The sequence below is a fragment of the Copadichromis virginalis genome, linkage group LG19 (assembly GCF_057382275.1).
Source record: "Copadichromis virginalis isolate Kocher_CV1m ecotype Utaka linkage group LG19, C_Virginalis_male_GT1.1, whole genome shotgun sequence".
Lineage (NCBI taxonomy): Eukaryota > Metazoa > Chordata > Actinopteri > Cichliformes > Cichlidae > Copadichromis > Copadichromis virginalis.
The window spans coordinates 13,087,620-13,107,269 of NC_140636.1; the positions used below are offsets into that span (position 1 = coordinate 13,087,620).

The following is a 19,650-nucleotide window of genomic DNA, read 5'->3' on the forward strand; positions in this document are numbered from 1 at the left end:
TCAGCAGGTCTGTTAAAACTTTATTGATCGATAGCCGAGAACGCTATTTCACTGACTGCTACATTCACAGGGGCGGGGCTAAAATCACGCTCCTCCTGAGACTTTTCCATGAAATGATCACTGGAGCAGAAACAGCAGCAGTGAGACTCGTTAAACCTGTTTACAGGATCATTTCCTCCGCTTTACGTTATATTAAAGAGTAAAGAGTAAAGTTTGCGTTATTAAGGGCGTGGCCTCTTTCATCCCACTTCCTGTTCGCTCTGCCGTACAAAGGTTGGATAATCTGGGTGCATCCCAGGACGTCGCCATCACAGGTGGAACAGCAGGAAGCCGGAGAACACGCTGAAGTTTCGCGAGTCGTCATAGAGGCGGTAGCTGGCCGGCAGGCCGAGGTGCACCCGGTCGCCCTCCTCTAGCTGCAGACACACGGCGTTGCTTGTGGAGGCGTAGCCGCCGTGGTCGTTCAGGTCGAGGCTGAAGACGATCGGCTTGTCGTTCTTGTACAGGTACAGGCCCATGTAGCCTTTCAGGTAATCTGCAGCCGTGAAGCTGAAGACGTACAGTCCGCTGACAGGAGCCGTGAAAACACCTGAGGACCAGCACAGGTGTTAATCAGACAAGCACCTCAGGGAGGAGCTCCACCCCCTCCACCTTTGACAATATTAATATAATTCTGCAGTCAAACATATGTTACGTGGAGCTGAATATTTCAGCGTCATGTGGGCGGAACGCTCTACCTGCTGTCTGGTTGTAGGCTTCGCCAATGTTGGTGATGATTTTGGAGAAGATCAGAGTTGTTTCTTCATCAAACGGTCCCACTGACCCTGAATCGGTCAGACCGGCTGAAAACGCCACCCTGAGCTCACCTAGAAGAGACAGATGTGATGTTTAACCCACAGCTGGCTGGTGAGGACATTTAAAGTGCCGCAGGCGTGGCTGACCTGCTTCCTCGGACGAGGCGCTCAGCTGGTTCAGCCTGACCTGCAGCTCTGAGAGAAAACATTCAGATGTGATTCAAGTTAATCGGACGCAGAAAGCTTCGAGGTCGTTCGTTACCATCAGCGCGTCTCTGTGCCGCCGTCAGTCGGTCCGAAACAGACTCCAGCTCAGCGGCTCGCACTGAAAACAGAGCGTGACACTGTGAACTCGGATAAACGCCATCAGACCTCCCGACAGTCCGGCAACGTAACAGAGGTCACCTGTGTTTTGTGTCGTCAGCTCGTCCACCTGCCGCTTGGTGACGTTCAGTCTGAGCTTCGTGGCCAACAGCTCGATGTCACGGCCTGAAAACAGTTTTTATTTTAATGACCTGCAGAACAAATGAGACCCCGACCTTCATCTGCGTCTTCAGCTGTAAACATCTGCTCTGCAAGCTGAGCAACAGCAACAATAAACAGTGGTGTGTAGGGTGCTACGCGTCACCTCAGTGTCACTTCATGTCTGACTGAGAGCTTTAATGAGCGACTCTTGAAACCTCAGGTAGGAGCTGATGACGGTACCTGCAGCACGAGTGTCCAGCTGTTCCAGCTGTGTCTCAGAGGATCTCAATCTGACATCCACGGCTGCACAACAAACCACTTTGTCATCGTTCACACAGAATTTCTAAACAGGTTCTCAGTTTCCGCTTTGCTTTAAAATGTCTACAGTTGGTACAAAGGTGTGACGTTAACCTTCGTGTGTTACCTGTGTGCTCAGACAGCAGCTGCTCCAGCTGTTTGTCTCCACGTCTCAGCCTGGTGAACATCTCTAAACAGAAACAGCAGCTGTGAGCGTGCTCAGAGCGATTCTCACTGCGTGCTCTCTGACAGCTGTACCTGTGTTCAGGTTGCCCTGCAGGCTCGCGCTCGCGCTCACGTTTGTCTGCAGCTTCGTCAGTTTGGAGCTTTGATCTGAAACGTGAACAGTAGACAAACAAAGGGCCCTCACACACATACGCTTCCTTTCACCGGAGATTTCATTCACTTACCTGATGTTTCAGTCTGCAGCTCGTGGATCTGATGCTCTGTGGAGTTTAGTTTAAGCTGCAGCTGCTTCACTGAGTCGGTCTGAGCTGGAAACAGCACAGGAAACACATCACAGGTCTGACAGCGACACATCGAGTGTGAATGACAGGTTAGTCTCTGTTTAGACGCAGACGACACTCCGATCTCTGTCCTGGGAGATGATCCTGAGTGTGTCTGGCCTGAATGTTGTTAAACTGAAACGGAGACAGATGCTGCAACAATCACCAGCACGTACGTGTCCACAGAGTGATCAACATGCTCAGTTTTCATCTCAGTCTGAATCGTCAACACCACACAATCATTTTTGTCAGTGTCGACCAATCAAAGCACTGGGAGGAGGAGCCGTTTGTTTTATCTCATCATTCTGTCAGCGTCCAAACTCACTGTTTACACCGACGGTAAATCAGAGGATTTTCAAAATAAATCTTATTTATTCATTACTGAAACTGTTGAAGCTTCCAGGGAAGCATTAAAATTTTCTTCAGTTTCAGCTTCAAAGTTCAGTGTTTGCTACATAAAGTTGCAACACTTCACTCTGTTTGTGTGGATGTAACGTTCATGTATCGCATGAGCATTTGTACAACATGCCAGTCTGAAAGCTTCGTGTGTTACCTGTGTGCTCAGCCTTCAGCTGTTCCAGCCGTTTTTCACCATCTCTCAGTTGGTTCATAATCTCTGCAAAGTAAAGTAAACACGGTTGATGGTTCTTCAGGGAACCTTGTTAGATCCTTACATGACTGAATGTTTCTCTCTGCTCTGGCTGTATGAAGGTTTACAATCAAAGGTGGGCACACATGACTAAAGTATCCCATTAAACTAAACTGATCCAAATAGCAACTTGTTCAAAATCGTTGTTGATCAGTGTGATCGAAGCAGCTCTGAAACAGAAGCGTCTGGACTTCCAAAAAGCTTCTTCAGTCCTAGGGTCAAATGGTGGAGAGTCCCTGAGAGGGTCGTGGACCAACTATTGATCCTCTACCTAATCACACAAACCAAGGTGTGAAAACAGGTGTGGGTCCCAATCAGCCAGGATGAGACCTGGCCCCACCCTATCATGTGATTTCCTGAGGTGAGGATGTGAGTGGGCGTTAAGGCGTCTGGGAAGGATCTCAGACTGGATTATAGATGGCAGACAGATGGTGTCGTAAGCCCCGCCCTGCGTTCAAAGACTGTTGTTCACAGTGAACACAGATGCTTCTTTCACTCCTCTTTCAAACCGTCTGTCTTCTCTGTCCAACATGTGAACATTGGCATCCTCGAAAGAGTGACCTTTGACCTTTAGATGCAGATGGACTGCCATGTCTTGTCCCGTGGAGGTGGCTCTTCTATGTTGTGGCTGTTTGGTGGTGCCAGTGTAGGTCTGAGCTCCGCACAGCTACGTTGCTGAGTTTGTGTTGAACCAGTGTGTGTGTCCGAGTGTGTGTCTGAAGTACACTCTTCTGAGCGTTGCAGCGTCCCTTTAATAGCATCGCACAAACTCTCTGTATCTTTTCAGTTACAGCGCCCAGCCGGGCTGTTTCTGGGCAGACTTTACTGTTCCAGGAGGATGCTTCGTCCTTCTGCACCCCAGCAGGTAACAGAGTGAAACATGGTCAGGCCACGCAGCTTTCACCAGATCATGCTGACGCATGCACGCAGGCGCGCACACACGCTTTATCTATGCAAACACAAATCCTACAGTGAAGTTCGAACAGCTAAATCTAAATGTGAGGATAAACTACAGTTTTCGTACACAAAGTCAGATGTTGGATGAATATGAATAAGACGATATCACCAGACCAGGCAGGAAACTGTGTTTGCCGTACTGCGGCCATGTGAGATGAACTTGGGATCTCGTTTCCTTTGAAATGCTTCAAATATGCGACCGCTCGCAGTCAGCTGCCATCTTGGTGCATCAAGAAGCGCTAAGAGTTGCAATATTCAGCAGACTGAGATGAACTGGAAATAACCTTCACCAGTGTGATGATGACTGTGTCAGTCAAATCACGGTTGCTGGCTCCGCCCTGTGCAGTCACCTTGTGAGGCAAAGTGCTCGCACCGAGGCGGAGCACTCGACCTCAGGCTGACCAGTTTACAGCCACTTAGTGAATGCGACGTGGGCAGCACCAAATGTTCCCAGACACAAAAGAGTTCCGCCTTTTTTACTGTAGTGTGACGGAGCCATGAAGAGTTCCTCTGAGAACCAGCTCGGTTCAGGATGAAGTCAAAGTCAGAGTGTGTTACCTGTGTGCTCAGACAGCAGCTGTTCCAGCTGTTTGTCTCTCAGCCTGGTGAACATCTCTAAACAGAAACAGCAGCTGTGAGCGTGCTCAGAGCGATTCTCACTGCGTGCTCTCTGACAGCTGTACCTGTGTTCAGGTTGCCCTGCAGGCTCGCGCTCGCGCTCACGTTTGTCTGCAGCTTCGTCAGTTTGGAGGTTTGATCTGAAACGTGAACAGTAGACAAACAAAGGGCCCTCACACACATACGCTTCCTTTCACCGGAGATTTCATTCACTTACCTGATGTTTCAGTCTGCAGCTCGTGGATCTGATGCTCTGTGGAGTTTAGTTTAAGCTGCAGCTGCTTCACTGAGTCGGTCTGAGCTGGAAACAGCACAGGAAACACATCACAGGTAAACTGAGAGCAGCTGCATGCTGTCACATGTTGCACCCTCAGATCACCTGACTTGCCTGTGCCGGTCAGCTCCAGCTGCTGCACCTGACTCTTCACAGCCGACAGGTTTTCTTCCCACGAGGCTGTGACAGCTGAGAGGGGAGGAGACGATCCCAGTTATGCAGAAACTCTTCACCGTTACTGGATCAGAGCTCGTTTATGAACACAGGACTGGAGCGCGTCCTTCACACGTCTTCAGCAGCTGTCTGAGGGACACGCTCTCCAGTCGACACGGACGCAGTTTATCGTGTTACAGCAGACAGATCTGATCATTGGACACAACATCTGGATCCAGCCAACACCGATGAAACAAACAGGTTGGTGAACATCTGGAAAGGTGAGCTCTGAGGTCAGCTGCAGCTGCTGCAGGTAACTCACACCTGTGGACCGACTCACCTGAGGTTTGTGTGTGCAGCTCATCCAAGCGGCGTTCAGCCTCACTCAGCCTGCTGCCGAGCGCCGAAACCTCCGCCGACTCCACTGAAATGTGAGAACAAAAGCGATGGAGGGTCGGTGAAACATGTTTGATGACGAACGGCTTCAACAGTAATCTACGGACGCGAGCACTCGCAGAGATGCTCTCCGTGAACGTGTTTGCTTCCTCGCAGTAACATAAACACGCTGGCGCTCGTTTCTCTGTGCGTCTTGCTGCATCAGACTATAAATCTCACGGCGTACTTCCGTCTCAGTTTCATGCACACAACGGTGAGAATTAACTTAATTTTGTTTTTCTAATCTTCTCTCCTGGCTCTCGGCGGAGGCAGTCGCATCTTCTCCGGTCTCCTCTCCCTTATCTTCGTCTCATCTCAGAGACGCTCTCCGCGTGTTCTCTAAGAATAACAAGGAATTATGGATTTGATCAACTGGTCTCTAAACACTACTAACACCCTCTCGATGAGAAACCTGGGTGCTGGGAGCCTGATCCTCCTGCAGGAACGTGCGCTGCCGGATTGGCACGACACCGGCGCATCGTGTGTCTGCCAACACTCTCAGAGGAGGACATTGAAGACATCGACCTGTTCTGGGCTGTGATAACGGGCTTCCTGCTGATTGGAGCTGCTCGGCCCTGGCGTATCGACGAATAATGAAAACCTGTTACAGCTGCTCAAAATCCCACGAGCACTCACACTGTTAACTGAACACAGTCTGGATAAAATCATGGAGAAGCTCACAACTCTGCAACGGGAGAGCTAGAATTGATAGGATTATGAGAGCTGCTCCATCCCACTTTGGACACATTTATTAACCCTCATAATGTCCTCCCGATTTCCACACACCTGTGGTCCCCAGGGGTCAAAAATGTCCCCATCTGCTTTGATTGATACTTAATTAATATGAAGTGGATTTTCCCCTACTTTTTATTAAAACTTAATTCAAACATTTTGACACATTTTTTTTTATTCCATTTCAAATTTAAATCTGATAAAAAACCTCATAAAAATGAATTTTTTCTTTGTTTTTGGGTAAAAAATAAATTAAATCATCAGTTATTGTGATTATTGTTTCACAACCAGAGTCGGTTGCTTTAACAGATGATCACAGACGGGTTTATGTCAAAGTTAATTTAGAAAGCTGTTTTTAAACTACTTCAAGTTTTTTACTGGCAGCAAATAATCACATCTGTTGTCCTCTGGGCTCAAAAATGACCCCGTTTGCTTTGACTGTTTATAAAAGCAACAAGTATAAAATATCATCCATCTCTGTGTTTCAAGGTTTTATTCAACTTTATTCCAACTCATTGCCTGACAGTTTTCTATATTTTGGCATGGTAGGAGGGCATGAGTCTGAGTGAAGGCAAACTTTCATGAGGACAAAGGCGTGTCCATATTTGACCCAAGTGCAGGAGGAAGCTCAGGTTCATTCCTCTGCACTGGTCCCATCATGGACAGCTTTCTTTCTGCAGTTGCAGGCCAAGGGGCATATACAGTAAACAAGCTGTTAATGGTGATTGTTTTCTTTTGGAAACCTGCAATGTTAGGGACAACTCGTGTCCTGACTGCAGGACAGACGGTTTGCCATCGTACACGAGCATGTTCCATGTACAGCTGGACCTGCATCACATGCTGCTCATGTTTTTATCTCATAGCTCCCTGGTTTACTTGGATGTTCTGTTGGACAGAGTCCTCTGAAGGGGACTTGGTGCTCATACAGTCACATCAGTACCAGGATCTTACATCACAGCAGGAGAAACACCCACTTGTTCCATACACCTCATGGGAGCACGTTTGTGTCATGAACGACGATCATCTATTGTGTCTTTATCAAGAAATTATGTCCTTTTTGTGCTTCTATGATTAATCTTGTGTCAGCATGAAAACTTCTCTACCAGACTCAGGATGTCATAAACTGGCCGTAGCGACTCTACTGGATGCGCGGCAGTAAGAATCAACACACCCACATATGCCTACAGCTGCATTCGGTCCATTTTTCTTCCTCTCTCGTTGTCATTGCGTTGGCTGTAGAGCAGGTCATCTGCTAATTGGATGGTTGTTGGTTCAATCTCTGTGTGCTCTAGTCTGGAGTTCTTACCAAGGTGTCCTTGGGCAAGTTACTGAACCCCAACTTGGTCTCTGATGCATCTATTGGCATGTGAACGTTAAAAAGCAGAATACAAGCAGAATACACTGTGTATAATGCTTTCAGTACTCGAGTAGAAAAGCCACTGAAGGAGTATGGGACCTGGCACATGTGCTTGGACTGTGGTAGATCATCTTTCTCTGAGGCACATGAGAGAGTCAGGCATCGTCTGTCACTGGGAAGGTTAGAAGACCAGATCAGTGTTTCCTCACGTTACTGCAAATATTCCTCTGTCTCAGCTGACTCCTCTTTCCTGCTTGATCTTCATCATAATTGAAATGGATGATGTGTAGTCCTCTGACACATCTTCTATTTCAGTTTCACATTCTGAAAATTCAAGAAACTTCAAGAAGCCCAGTCACTTTCTCTCCAAGCTCCTCAGACTACCATGTCCTGGATGCCTGAGAACCTACTTGAACATAGTTCAGATTCTTCATCACTTTTCTTCACTTCATAGCCTTCTTCCACTTCTGCAGGTGGCTGATGTGCTTTTTCAGAGAAAGGGTAGCATGTGCTCTAAATATTGACAATATTTTCTATATCTTCTAACCCTGGATCTTCCTGAACATTGATTCTCCCTCCTCATTATACTAGAGGACAATATGTGCTTTGTCCTACTGGTCATTGCTTTGCACAACATGGTAAAAAAAAGTATGCTCATCAAAGTATGCAAATCTCCAGTGCAATGGAGGCTTTTGAGGATACTTTCTGTGTATGTATTATTGTAGGGTCAACCTTACAATATGAAGCACTTTGATGCGGCTGTTGTTGTGATTCGGTGCTGTATAAATAAAATTTCATTGAATATAGAGCACCTGCCTCCTCATTGTGCTGCCTGTTGTTGTTGTTGTTGTTGTGGTTGTTATGACCAGTGCTTGACCCCACACATCAGTGATCCAAGATCAAAGATGTATGAAAGCAGTATGTTGTGAAAATACGGCTCTTTGCAACACTTTGTACTTTGGGGTCATTTTTGTCCTACGAGGACCACCAATGTTATAAAATCCAATAAAAATCCCATAAATAAATCAAATTACTTAAAACTTATTCCAATCATGCATAGCATAGTAATGAATAACGTCTGTTATTTTCAGACCATTTGATGAATAAAAAACACATTTTTGATAGCAAAAGATTTCTTTAGAGGACAAAAATGACCCAAGGACAACACCAAACCCCCCAAAATATGACTATCCAGAGTTGGGACCAGGAAGCAGAGTTGCAGTCTTACACGCCTCTCTGCAGCTTCTCTCCTCCTGCTAACCCCCAAAACCCATCTCCATAGTATGGAAGCCCGTTTCCGCCACTTAAAAAAAACAAAGATCCATAACTCAAAATTTCGAGTTGCTTTTCTCAAAATTTTGAGTTAATAAATCGAAATTTCAAGTTAGCACTGCCAATCAGTAATCTACGTGAATGATGTCATTTCCTTGTTACCTGGAAGCTGAAGCCCTCAGCTACAAATGCTACAGCTAAGCTACCGGTATTACATCCAGTCGTGAATGCAGAGATTGCTGAGTGTTTTCAGCCTGGCTTCACAAATGATGAAATCCCTGTGTTATTAACTGAATCACATGGTGTTACTATCAGCAAACGTACTCGCGAAAGCGCCAATTTGTTGGGATCCGTTTTTGAGAGCGCGTTCCTCTGCGCCATATGCTTCCGGGTAACAAGAAAGCGACCTCATTCACGTATATTTTTGATTGGGAGAGCTAACTTGAAATTTTGAGAAAAGTAACTCGAAATTTTGAGTTATGGATACTAGCTGTTTTTGTTTTGTTTTTATTCAGTGGCGGAAACGGGCTTCCATACCATAGAGACTGTGTCAGCTCCCAAACAGACGAAAAACAAACTAAAAACCAGCAACAAACAACTTAAACATAAACACAAAGAAAGAACAATACAGTATCCACATCTGAACCAAAGAGTAAAACAGTGAAATGTGGATGATTAAATATTAGGTCTCTCTCCTCCAAGTCTCTGTTAGTACATGACTTAATAATTGATCAACAAATTGATTTACTCTGCCTTACAGAAACCTGGTTGCAGCAGGATGATTATGTTAGTTTAAATGAATCAACACCCCCGAGTCATTCTAACTACCAGAAACCTCGAAGCACAGGCCGAGGGGGGCGGTGTGGCAGCAAAGTTTGATAGAGAGGTTCACTGTGAAATAATGTGTCCTAAACTAGCCTGCAAATTCTTGCACAGTGGGAAACAAAAGTGAGGCGACCGTTGTTGTGATTCTGCGCTGTGTGAATAACACTGAATTGGGACCAGTGATGGACATGCAGTTGTTCGCCCTAAACCCAAACAATCACGAGCTTCCTCCACCAGCTGGAAGCTCCGAGGCTGAAACTAGAACAACAATTGAGGAGTTTTTCCTGTTCTCCCTTCAGGAGCTCAGTCTGAGTTCGTTTTTCTCCTCGTCTTTCCTCATATTGTGTATTTCCATCATTCTTCCTCTCTGATCGGTCTTCTTTATGTGATGTTTGCATAATGTACGGTCTGAAGGGTAAGGTGGCGCTGGAACGCCGACACCTTAACCCGGTTTCCTTCGGGATCAATAAAGTTTAATGAAATGAAATCTCTCTGAACTCTGATGTGAAATCATTCCCTGCAGGACGAACGGATGCTGCACCTGGTGAGGAGCTGAGCTGCTGCAGCGACTTCAGTCCACCCCGCAGAGCTGCAAACAACACGCCCACCCGGCAGCGTCACTCTGCACATGAACAGCTGATCAGCTGACTCACCTTCAGCGTCAGCGCTCAGCTCCTCCAGACGGGCGCCCAGTCGAGCCTCCAGCTCCAACATGTCAGGCGTCAGAGACGAGGCGTTGGAGGCCGGAAACTCTGCAAAGTGTCGACATGCAACATTAAACGCTCAGGTGGGCGGGGACAAAATGAAATTTTAGTCGGAAAACAATAGCGCCCCCGGTGGTGATGGTTTAAACATTCAGCGTCAATTATAAAAATCACCTTTAAAAATCTCAGACGGGAGCTTTTTATTAATTTTTTTAAATTTATGTTTGATTAGTTTTCTTATTTATACAACATGTACAACAAATTCAATTTAATCACCGTGAGGGGGAAAGCAAAACCAAAGCGAACAACAACAGAAGAGACAAACGGACCAAAACAAGACCAAACAAAACACAAGAACAAACAAACAAACCAAGAAATACAATGACATTATACAAAATCGGACCTCCCATTTTGTACATATTTCAACCATTTCAACCAATATTCTTCAAATGAGTCCGCCTGGCACTTTAGCCTAAAAGTTATTCTTTCTATAACAAAAATATTATATATCACATCAATCCATCCATCTATGGTAGGAATATCCTCTTTAATCCAAAGGCGAGTTATGGCCTTTTTGCAAGCTACCGACAGCACACTGAACAAATACTTATCCGGTTTGCATAGATTAAGACTCTCTAGGTTGCCTAGGTACAACAATGCAAAATGAAATTGTATTTTCTTTTGGAAGATTGTTTCCATGACCTTGTCCTTATGTATTTCCTTCCAAAATGGAACCACACGGGGACATTCCCAAAAAATGTGGAAATGATTTGATGTTGCATGTCCACAATGCCTCCAGCATGTTGTATTCTGAGATTTTTGGGCTGGGGTAATAAAATAACGAAATACATTCTTCCAGCTGAATTCCCTCCATGAGGGGGAGCTTGTTACTGACCACTGCTGCCTACAAACCCATCCCATTCCTCTCCTGTTAGGAATAGATTGCTCTCCGTTTCCCATCTTCCTTTAACATATCTTGTATCATGACCCCATAGATTGATCAGTGAACAATATAATTTGGAAATAATTTTTTGATAGGGTGCATCTCTATATGCATTCTCGAATATATTTATAATCTCTTCATTCCCAGTCGATAACTGAGAATTTTTTAGCTTTTTATTCAGGAAGTCCCTCAGTTGCAAATATCTAAATAAAGATCTTGATTTTGCAACCCGAATTTTTTCTTAAGGTCTTGGAAACTCATCACTTTTCCATTTTTCAACAAGGTACTGTATGTGGTGAGACCTTTATTTGCCCATGTTTTGAATGTCGAGTCGATCTTGCTAGGCAAAAATTCTGGGTCATATGCAAACATTTAAGGAATCCGGCCCTCTGGTTTAATTGGTACTTTTTAAGTACTCTTTCCCATATTTTTATTGAACTTACTATCCAAGGGTTGCCCGGGTCTCCCAGGAGTCGTAACTCTGAAGGATCTCCTATCAGTGCCCCGACAGGAAAATTACCTCCCAAGGACAATTCCACTTCCTTCCATCTTGAACAGTATCCAGGTTTACACCAGCCCACCAGATTTCTTATTTGTGTTGCCCTGTAGTAGTCCTGTAGGCAAGGGAAGCCTAATCCTCCTTTATCTTTGGGAAGCTGAAGTGTTTTGAACTTAACTCTTGGCTTTTTACCCTGATTTTATCTGTTTTGATTTTATATACTGTTTTGTTTGTTTGTTAATTAGTTAAGCTTAAATTTCAAAACTTACATTAACTATCTACTGTTCTGATTTTATCTGTTTTGATTTTACATACTGTTTTGTTTGTTTGCTTGTTTGTTAAGTGGGTTAGAGCTCTGGGTAGCTCCCCAGCTGGGTCTAGAGAGTATTTTAAATTCAGGGAATTTAAAATAGAAAGTAGCTCGTCCACAGAAGGACTGGTAGCTCCCCTTATATAAATCATATAAATCTTGAGAGGGTCCTATCCCACTCTACAAAGTATCTATCAGGGTTTTCTATAGAAACAGACTGGAATAAGTACAATATCTTTGGGAGCATATTCATTTTTATGATGTCCACTCTAGAAGAGATGCTTAGATAAGGGATTAATGACCATCTGCTAATATCTAGCATGATATCTTTTTTAAGTAGGGAGTAGTTGATTTCTTCCAAACTGGTTATATCCATTGATAAATTTATGCCCAGATATTTGATAGTTCTTTTGTCCCAGCTTAGTTTGTATTTGTTGAGCAGATTTTGGGGGGGGGGGGCTATAAAAGCTACTAAGAACTTGTGTTTTTTGTATATTCAATTTATATCCCAAGTATAGCCCATACTCCTTTAACACTGACATGAGCTCCATAAGTGATTCGGTAGGTTTTGATAAGTAAACCAAAATGTCATCTGCAAACAAGGCCAATTTCTGCTCACTTCCAGCGATATTAATCCCTTTTACGTTACCATTCTGCCTAATCCTTTGAGCCAATGGCTCTATAAAAATAGCAAATAAGAGTGGACTCAGTGGGCATCCCTGTCTTGTGGACCTTTCAAGCTTAAAAGCATCTGAAAGTTCACCATTAATCTTTATTTTTGCAGTTGGGCTATTATACAAGGCCCTCAATATAGTGATGATGGACCCATTAAACCCAAATCTAAGCATTGCTTGGAATAAAAATTCCCATCTCAAGGAGTCGAAAGCTTTTTCAGCAACTAGACTCAATAATATAGCTGGTATTTTATTTAAATTAATATGTCTAATAATTTGCAGAGTTCTCTTAACACTATCATGGGTTTGGCGCGACCTAACAAATCCAGTTTGATCTAGGTTTATTATCCTTGGGATGATCCCTTCAAGTCTCCGTGCTATGATTGACGTAAACAATTTGTAATCTACATTTAATACACTTATTGGCCTGTAGTTGGAACATTCTAGTTTGTCTTTATCAGAGCTTTATCGGGAGCTTTTTAAAGGTGATTTTTTAAGCCGACCCTCGAGTCAGCAGGACAGGAAGCGAATCTGACCTGAGATCTGCTGCCTCAGCTCCTCCATCAGACTCTCGGTGTTACACAGTCTGGCCGCCAACACTGAAAACGAGCAAACACACACAGGAAGTTTACACACAACTGCTTGACAAAATAAAATGGTGGAGACTTTTAGTCTGAAATTTTTCTGAGGAAGTACAACTGAATGTCAGTGTGAGCAGCGCCCCCCAGTGGCCACACAGCGTCACCAGTCAGTAGAAACACAACTTCCTGTTTTTCATCATAAGTCTGGCTCACAGCCACAGACTGTATATAAAAGATGTACACCCTTTATGTCCATCTTTAAATACCGTCAGTGGGACTTCCTGCTTCAAAGAAAAGTTGGTTAATCTATGAAATTAGAACTAAGTCACCAAACAGTGAGTGCTTGATGATGATGATGACCTGCGTTCTTCCTCCTCAGCTGCTCCACGGTGCTCTCGCTCGCCCTCAGTCTCGTCTGCAGGAACGGCAGCTCCGCCGCCAGAGCTGCAGACACAGCAGTAACCCAGTGTAAGGTCCACAAACCTGCGAGCCGCTGCTCAGGTGACGACGAGGGTCCGAGACTCACCCGAATTCTTCTTCTTCAGGTCGTCCGTCGAGCGCTCGCTGCTGTTCAGCCTGGACTGAAGTGTCGACACGTCGGCGGCTCGAGCTGAGGGACGACACAGGACATCAGAACCACCTCGGACTTAGAGGCCGAAGAATCTGATCCAGGACCGAACCCAGGCCAGGTTCGGTCCTGGATCCATATATGTTAAAAAATCAAAAACGATTTTCAATTTTTTTGTAGTTTATTGCACTTTTTTGCAATTTATGTAATTACTATGCACTTAATGAATACATATTATTAAAATCTGGGCTATAATGGTTGTATTGATGTATAGCAACTTGAAATGCTCCCAAAAATGGCTCCACAGCATGTAAAAATATAATATAAGCTCTGGCGGACTTGGTTCTATGGTAGGTCTTAAAGGGTTAAATGCTTACATATACACACACACAGTTACTGTCCCTCCTAGGGATGGGTATCGTTTAGGTTTTATCCGATACCGGTGCCAAACTGGTACTTTTGAAACTGTGCCGGTGCTCAAACGGTGCTCAAAGAATGGAGGACACAAAATTGGTCCAAAAACCTCTCATGTTCAGCTGTTTTTTGTAAAAAGATAACAATGTTAGCCTTTTCTGCAGCTGTGGGGCATATATGGTATCACTCTTGGCTGGAAGCAGTGCTTAAACAATGGAAAAAAACACACAAACTTTGTCCAAAATCCTCTCATGTTTAACTGTTTTCCACTTTTTATTTGGTCATTTTAGCCTTTTTGGCCAGGGTGAAGGGAGTATCTGCCATCAAACAAGAAGACAGCCGCATGTAGCTATGATGATGTTTGCTAGTTCACCTTACATGCATTAATTTAATAATAATGGATTGGATTTACATAGCGCTTTTCAAGGCACCCAAAGCGCTTTACAATGCCACTATTCATTTACACACTGGTGGAGGCAGCTACGGTTGTAGCCACAGCTGCCCTGGGGCAGACTGACAGAAGCGAGGCTGCCATATCGGCCATCGGTCCCTCTGGCCAACACCAGTAGGCGGTAGGGTAAAGTGTCTTGCCCAAGGACACAACGACCAGGACAGAGAGCCCGGGGATCGAACCGGCGACCTTCCAGTTACAGATACGCTTCCCAACCCCCTGAGCCACGGTCGCCCCAACAACGTGGTTAGCCTACTCAACATAAATTACACACGAACAACATTAAGCTACTCCCGCAGAGAAGAACGGCTGCTGCTGCCATCGTCATCCTCATCATTTCTGCTACACTGACAGGGCTAGGGGCCAGGACTCTCCTCTTCTGGTTTTTGGGGGATGTTGCTAACTCCGGGTCCGTTAACAGGCAACCCAACCGCAGTAGATGTGCTCGGTGTGAGGTCTCGCAGCAAGCTATCAAATACGCGCATTTTTCGGCTTTTAAAAAAAACCCGCTATGCGTCGCCAGGTGTTTCATCGGATTCGAGGTGTTACCTCCTTTGCACAGTATCACCTTAAAGCACTTGTTGCAGGCTGCTGAGTTTGCATCTTTTGCTGTGAAGTACAGCCAGACTTTTGACCGCTTCGCCTTGGGCATTTTTAATCTGTAGCTCTGCTCTAAAAGAACGTACGTACCTGGACCCGCCTATTATCCTCGGAAACGTAAAATGATTGTGTCACAGCTCAGGAAAATAAAGCACCGAAATGTCCGCTGCTTTTCGGTCTGGTTACTACCGTTTATGTCAGAACCGGTGCCGTCATGGCACCGGATACCGGTACCCATCCCTAGTCCCTCCACACATACAACTCGGTTCTGCTTGTCGCTACCCGATCCGTACCGGAAACCTGATCGGTACCCCGCATGCGCGAAAGGTGTCTACTTCCAGTCGAAGCATTTTACGATAGTTACGGGTCAGAGTATCTGTTAAGATGTTAAGAATAACAAGTATCTCTTAAAATGTTTCCGATAATGAAACATTTAATATAATGTAGACAAAAACAAATAAAAAGATAGCGACAGATCAGAACTCCCGAGCCGTACCGCGCATGTGCAGGGGTTTTCTTCTTCTTCTGTTGGTTTAATGGCAGTGTACTCCCCAGTGTACGAGGATACTGCCCCCTGCTGACCGAGTGAATGAACCCTATTGTAAACTGAATTGGCGTCATTACAAACGTGTGTTAAATTTGATTTAGTGATAGTCGAGTTTGTTTATGCTTGTCTGTGCGGAAAGGATTGTTGGAATAGTGATGATAATGTCCGCTATCACTGTCAGTTGCCAGTAAACACTTCATCTGGCTGCTGAATCTTCACGTGACACATTACAAAGTCTGTATTATTAACTCTGTCATTAGGCACCATTCTTCTTGTTTTATGGCGCTTTTGTTTTTTACTTATTTGTCCCCACCCCCTCAGGTTTGACCTCTCATTCATTTAATTTTCTTTTAGTCTTAAATTAAACAAACAACATATGAAACAAAAGTAAAGCAAAACAAACCAAGCATGCAGAAATCAAAACAAGAAATAAGCAAGCCCCACCACAGTACAGTTTCTTTCATATGAAAAAGACAGAATGTGTAAATTTGCAGATTCACAAGTTATGGAAAAACAAACAAACAAAAAGAACAACAACACCATTACCAGCAACAGCACCGTCCTGGGTTAACCCCGTTTTCTTCATTCTTGTACTCATTTAAAATTAGGTTTTTATATTTTAAACTGTTTTATGTTTTTACTTTCTTTTATTTCTTCAGTTAGACTGTTCCATAATTTAACTCCTGCAATTGAGATAGACATCGTTTTTAAAGTCGTTCTAGCACTTTGTATTTTTAAATTCCACTTCCCTCTTAAGTTATACCCACCGTCTCTTTCTATGAACCATTTACAGATTTCTTTTGGAAGCAATTTATTTCTTACTTTATACATTATTTGCGCTGTTTTAAGCTTCACCAATTCTTGGAATTTAAAAGCTTGCATTTTGACAAAGAGTGCATTTGTATGGTCCCTGTACCCACATTATTATTAATCTAATGGCCCTTTTCTGTATTATAGTTATTGTTAGTGTGTTACTTTTGTATGTTTACCCAGACCTCGACACAGTAGCTCATATATGGCAGTAGTAAAGCACAGTATAACATATGTTCTGATCCAACATGTGCTTTGCTTTCCCCACGACGGCCCCGTGCCAGTTTCCCCCGAACATCAGTGCTGTGTGGCTTCCAGCTCGTGGTCAATGATCACCCCAAGATATTTTATTTCATTGACTCTTTCTAAACATACATTGTCAACACATATTTCTACACTGATGTTTTTCTTTTGGTTTCCAAACAACATAAATCTGGTTTTATCGAGATTCAATGATAATTTATTTATATCAAACCACTTCTTTAATATCGTTAATTCCTGTGTGATCATCTCCAAAACCTGTGGCAATTCCACACCTGCACACAGTATATTTGTGTCATCTGCAAATATTACAAACTTTAACATCTCCGATACTCTGCAGATATCATTTAAGTACATAATAAACATTTTTGGACCCAGTACTGAACCTTGAGGTACTCCACAAGCTATATCCATCAAATTAGATTTATATTCATTTATTTGTACATATTGTTGCCTATTCTCTACATGGATTTTTACCCAGTCCAAAACCACTCCCCTAAACCCGTACTTTTCCAGTTTGTTATTAGAATTTCATGATTAACAGCATCAAACGCCTTCTTTAGATCTAAGAAAACGAGTGCGTACCTCTTATTATCCACACGTTCTGTCATCTCTTCCATTAAATCTATCAGTGCCAAAGCTGTTGACCTGTTGATCTGAACCCATACTCACCATCTGTCATTAATTCATGTTTTTCCACAAAACTGTCAAATCTTTTTATGAAGAGTTTTCCAGTATCTTAGAGAACTGGGAGAGTATTGACACTGGTCTATAGTTTGTAAAGTGATGCCTTTCACCAGTTTTGTAAATGGGAATAACTTTAGCAAAACCGCTGTTTGAAACGACAAGTTGAACATATATTTTAATGGTTTTACAACACCATCAATCTTTACTGTTACCATATCAATATCAGTCCAGTCTGTACTGGTTTTGTTCTCTATGTCATGAATCTCTTTCTCTTCCACTGCGCTTAAAAACATTGAGCTTCTATTGCTTTCAGTATTTTCACCAGTGTCCCATCAACCTTTATTTCTTCTGCCAGTTTTGGACCTATGTTTACGAAGAATTCATTAAAGCCATTTACTATCTCTTCCATGTTATTAATACTTCTTGTCCCTCTATAAAGTACCCATCGTTATTCCCTGATCCATCTTTGATTACACTGTTTAATACGTTCCAGATATCTCTTGAGTTATCTTTATTGTGTTCCAACCTTTTAATGAAATACTCTGTTTTACAGGATCTCATTATATTAGTTCATTTATTTTTGTAAGTTTTATACTTCCTTTCAGTTTCCATGGTTCTCTTTTTTATCAATGCTCGATATAGGGGATTCTTTTTTTGCTGGTATTTTGTAGTCCTCCGTGGTCTTCCTGCATAGTTGTTTTCCTGTTGATTTCAATTACTGGACAGTTTTTATCAAGTAACGTGTTAAATGTTCTCAAGAATCCTTTGTAAGCTTTATTAACTTCGACCCCCCCGCTCTAACACGAAGCTCTCAACCTACAGCTCCAGCTTTGCCTCTTCTGCCTCTTGTTATGCGACAGCCTCTAGTGATTAATACACGAACAGGTTCCTGCTGTTTAGGCTCAAAACAGTTTGATGTTTTTCGCCTACCTGAGGACAGCAGGACTCACCTGTGCTACACCAGCTAAACTCACTGCACCACCTCTCAGTCTGAGGAGCAGCTATGACACTTAATGTGACGGAGGAGGCCTCACCTTTGCTTTGCTCCTCCAGCTCCTCCACCCTCCCCCTCAGCTCCTCCGCCTGTCGGAGCGCTTCCTCCTTCAGTCCCTCCAGGCTCCGTCTCTGCTGCTCGGCCTGCACCTCTCCATCCCTCAGCCAGCTCTCCACCCTCCTCAGGATCTGACGCCGGCCCACCTCCTCCGCCTTCAGGCTCAGCACCAGCTCCTTCAGCCCTCGCAGTTCATCCCAGAGGATGGGGAGGGCCTGGGAGATGACCGCCGGCGGGGGGACAGAAGCCTCCGACTGGCCCCGACTGACAGAGCAGCAGAGCAGCAGAAACAGAGCAGCAGACCTTCTCGCCATTGTCCTCCACCTGCAGAAATCCTTCAGCACAAGGGCGAGGGGGTGGAGTCTCCCCACAAACACGATTCAAAACAAACAAGCAGAAAACACAAAACTGCAGTTTGTAAAAGTGGGTGTTATTAACAAGAATAATAAGAGCGAAAGCAGAGCAGCTTCACCCGCTTCCTCCTGAACCCTGCGCTCCATAAGCAGCTTACCCAAAGACGAAAGGCTGCTTGCACTCACTTGGCATCCAGTAATCATTCGCCTCACAATAAAAAGGCCTTTCTCAGTCACGGCTTCCCACATGCTCCAACCCAGATAATCATGCAAAGAATTCCAAGTGTGAAAGAAAGAACTGTGGTTCACCTTCAGCCTTTATGAATCCGAGCACTGTTTCAACAGCTACGCTCTCACGTCCTCCTGCGCGTCAGAAAACAGCTGACAGCTGCAATAACTGCTCACTGAGCCATAATAACTCAACGGTACCAGGGTGGGTAACCGGAGTAACGTTGAACCCGAGGGCGGGTAACCGGAATAACGTTGAACCCGAGGGCGGGTAACCGGAATAACTTTAACCTAGCATCCAAACGACAGCGGCCCTTACAACTCAAAATCGCAGCTCAGCTCAGGTGTGTGCACGTTGTGTGATTTGCAAAATAAAGTGCAGCTGACAGGAATCGTGTTAAAACCTGATCTGTCGCTGCTCAGGGATTCATCCACATCAGTAAGAGTGTAAATGAATACAGACAAAAGAGCTCTCCATCAAAAAGAGAATGAGAGAGAGGCAGTCAAAGGAGAGAGCAGGGGTCAGTTAAAGTGTAGTTTAAATAAGGTTTAGTTTGTACTTACACCTGCTGAGACTGAAGGCTGCATGGTGCTCTCAGGGACACAGAAAGCAGATCTGGGGTCAGATTCATCTG

General features: G+C 44.2%; 1 protein-coding gene and 1 long non-coding RNA gene across 4 annotated transcripts; one reads left to right on the plus strand and one right to left on the minus strand.

The window, feature by feature from the left end:
* Positions 1–7: 7 nt before the first annotated feature.
* Positions 8–19,308, minus strand: LOC146685695 (uncharacterized). 3 transcript variants are annotated; one of them, XM_085442134.1, is made up of 19 exons: positions 18,418–19,307; positions 13,572–13,655; positions 13,406–13,489; positions 13,001–13,063; positions 9,988–10,086; positions 5,054–5,137; positions 4,675–4,749; positions 4,504–4,587; positions 4,352–4,426; positions 2,616–2,678; positions 1,967–2,050; positions 1,815–1,889; positions 1,684–1,746; positions 1,500–1,562; positions 1,200–1,283; positions 1,057–1,119; positions 942–989; positions 738–866; positions 8–589 (listed from the first exon to the last, which is right to left on the minus strand). In XM_085442134.1, exons 1-19 carry the CDS (start codon positions 18,746–18,748, stop codon positions 309–311), a joined length of 1,932 nt encoding a protein of 643 aa, XP_085298260.1. In that variant the 5' UTR covers positions 18,749–19,307; the 3' UTR covers positions 8–308. The 3 variants fall into 3 exon arrangements, with proteins under 3 accessions (XP_085298260.1, XP_085298262.1, XP_085298263.1); XM_085442136.1 differs by lacking the exon at positions 1,500–1,562 and having other exon boundaries at positions 18,418–19,308; XM_085442137.1 differs by lacking the exon at positions 4,352–4,426 and having other exon boundaries at positions 18,418–19,306.
* LOC146685696 (uncharacterized) lies at positions 10,062–13,641 on the plus strand. The gene is made up of 3 exons (XR_014916850.1): positions 10,062–10,121; positions 13,425–13,513; positions 13,591–13,641. It is a non-coding gene; the product is annotated as an uncharacterized LOC146685696 (long non-coding RNA).
* Positions 19,309–19,650: the final 342 nt, after the last annotated feature.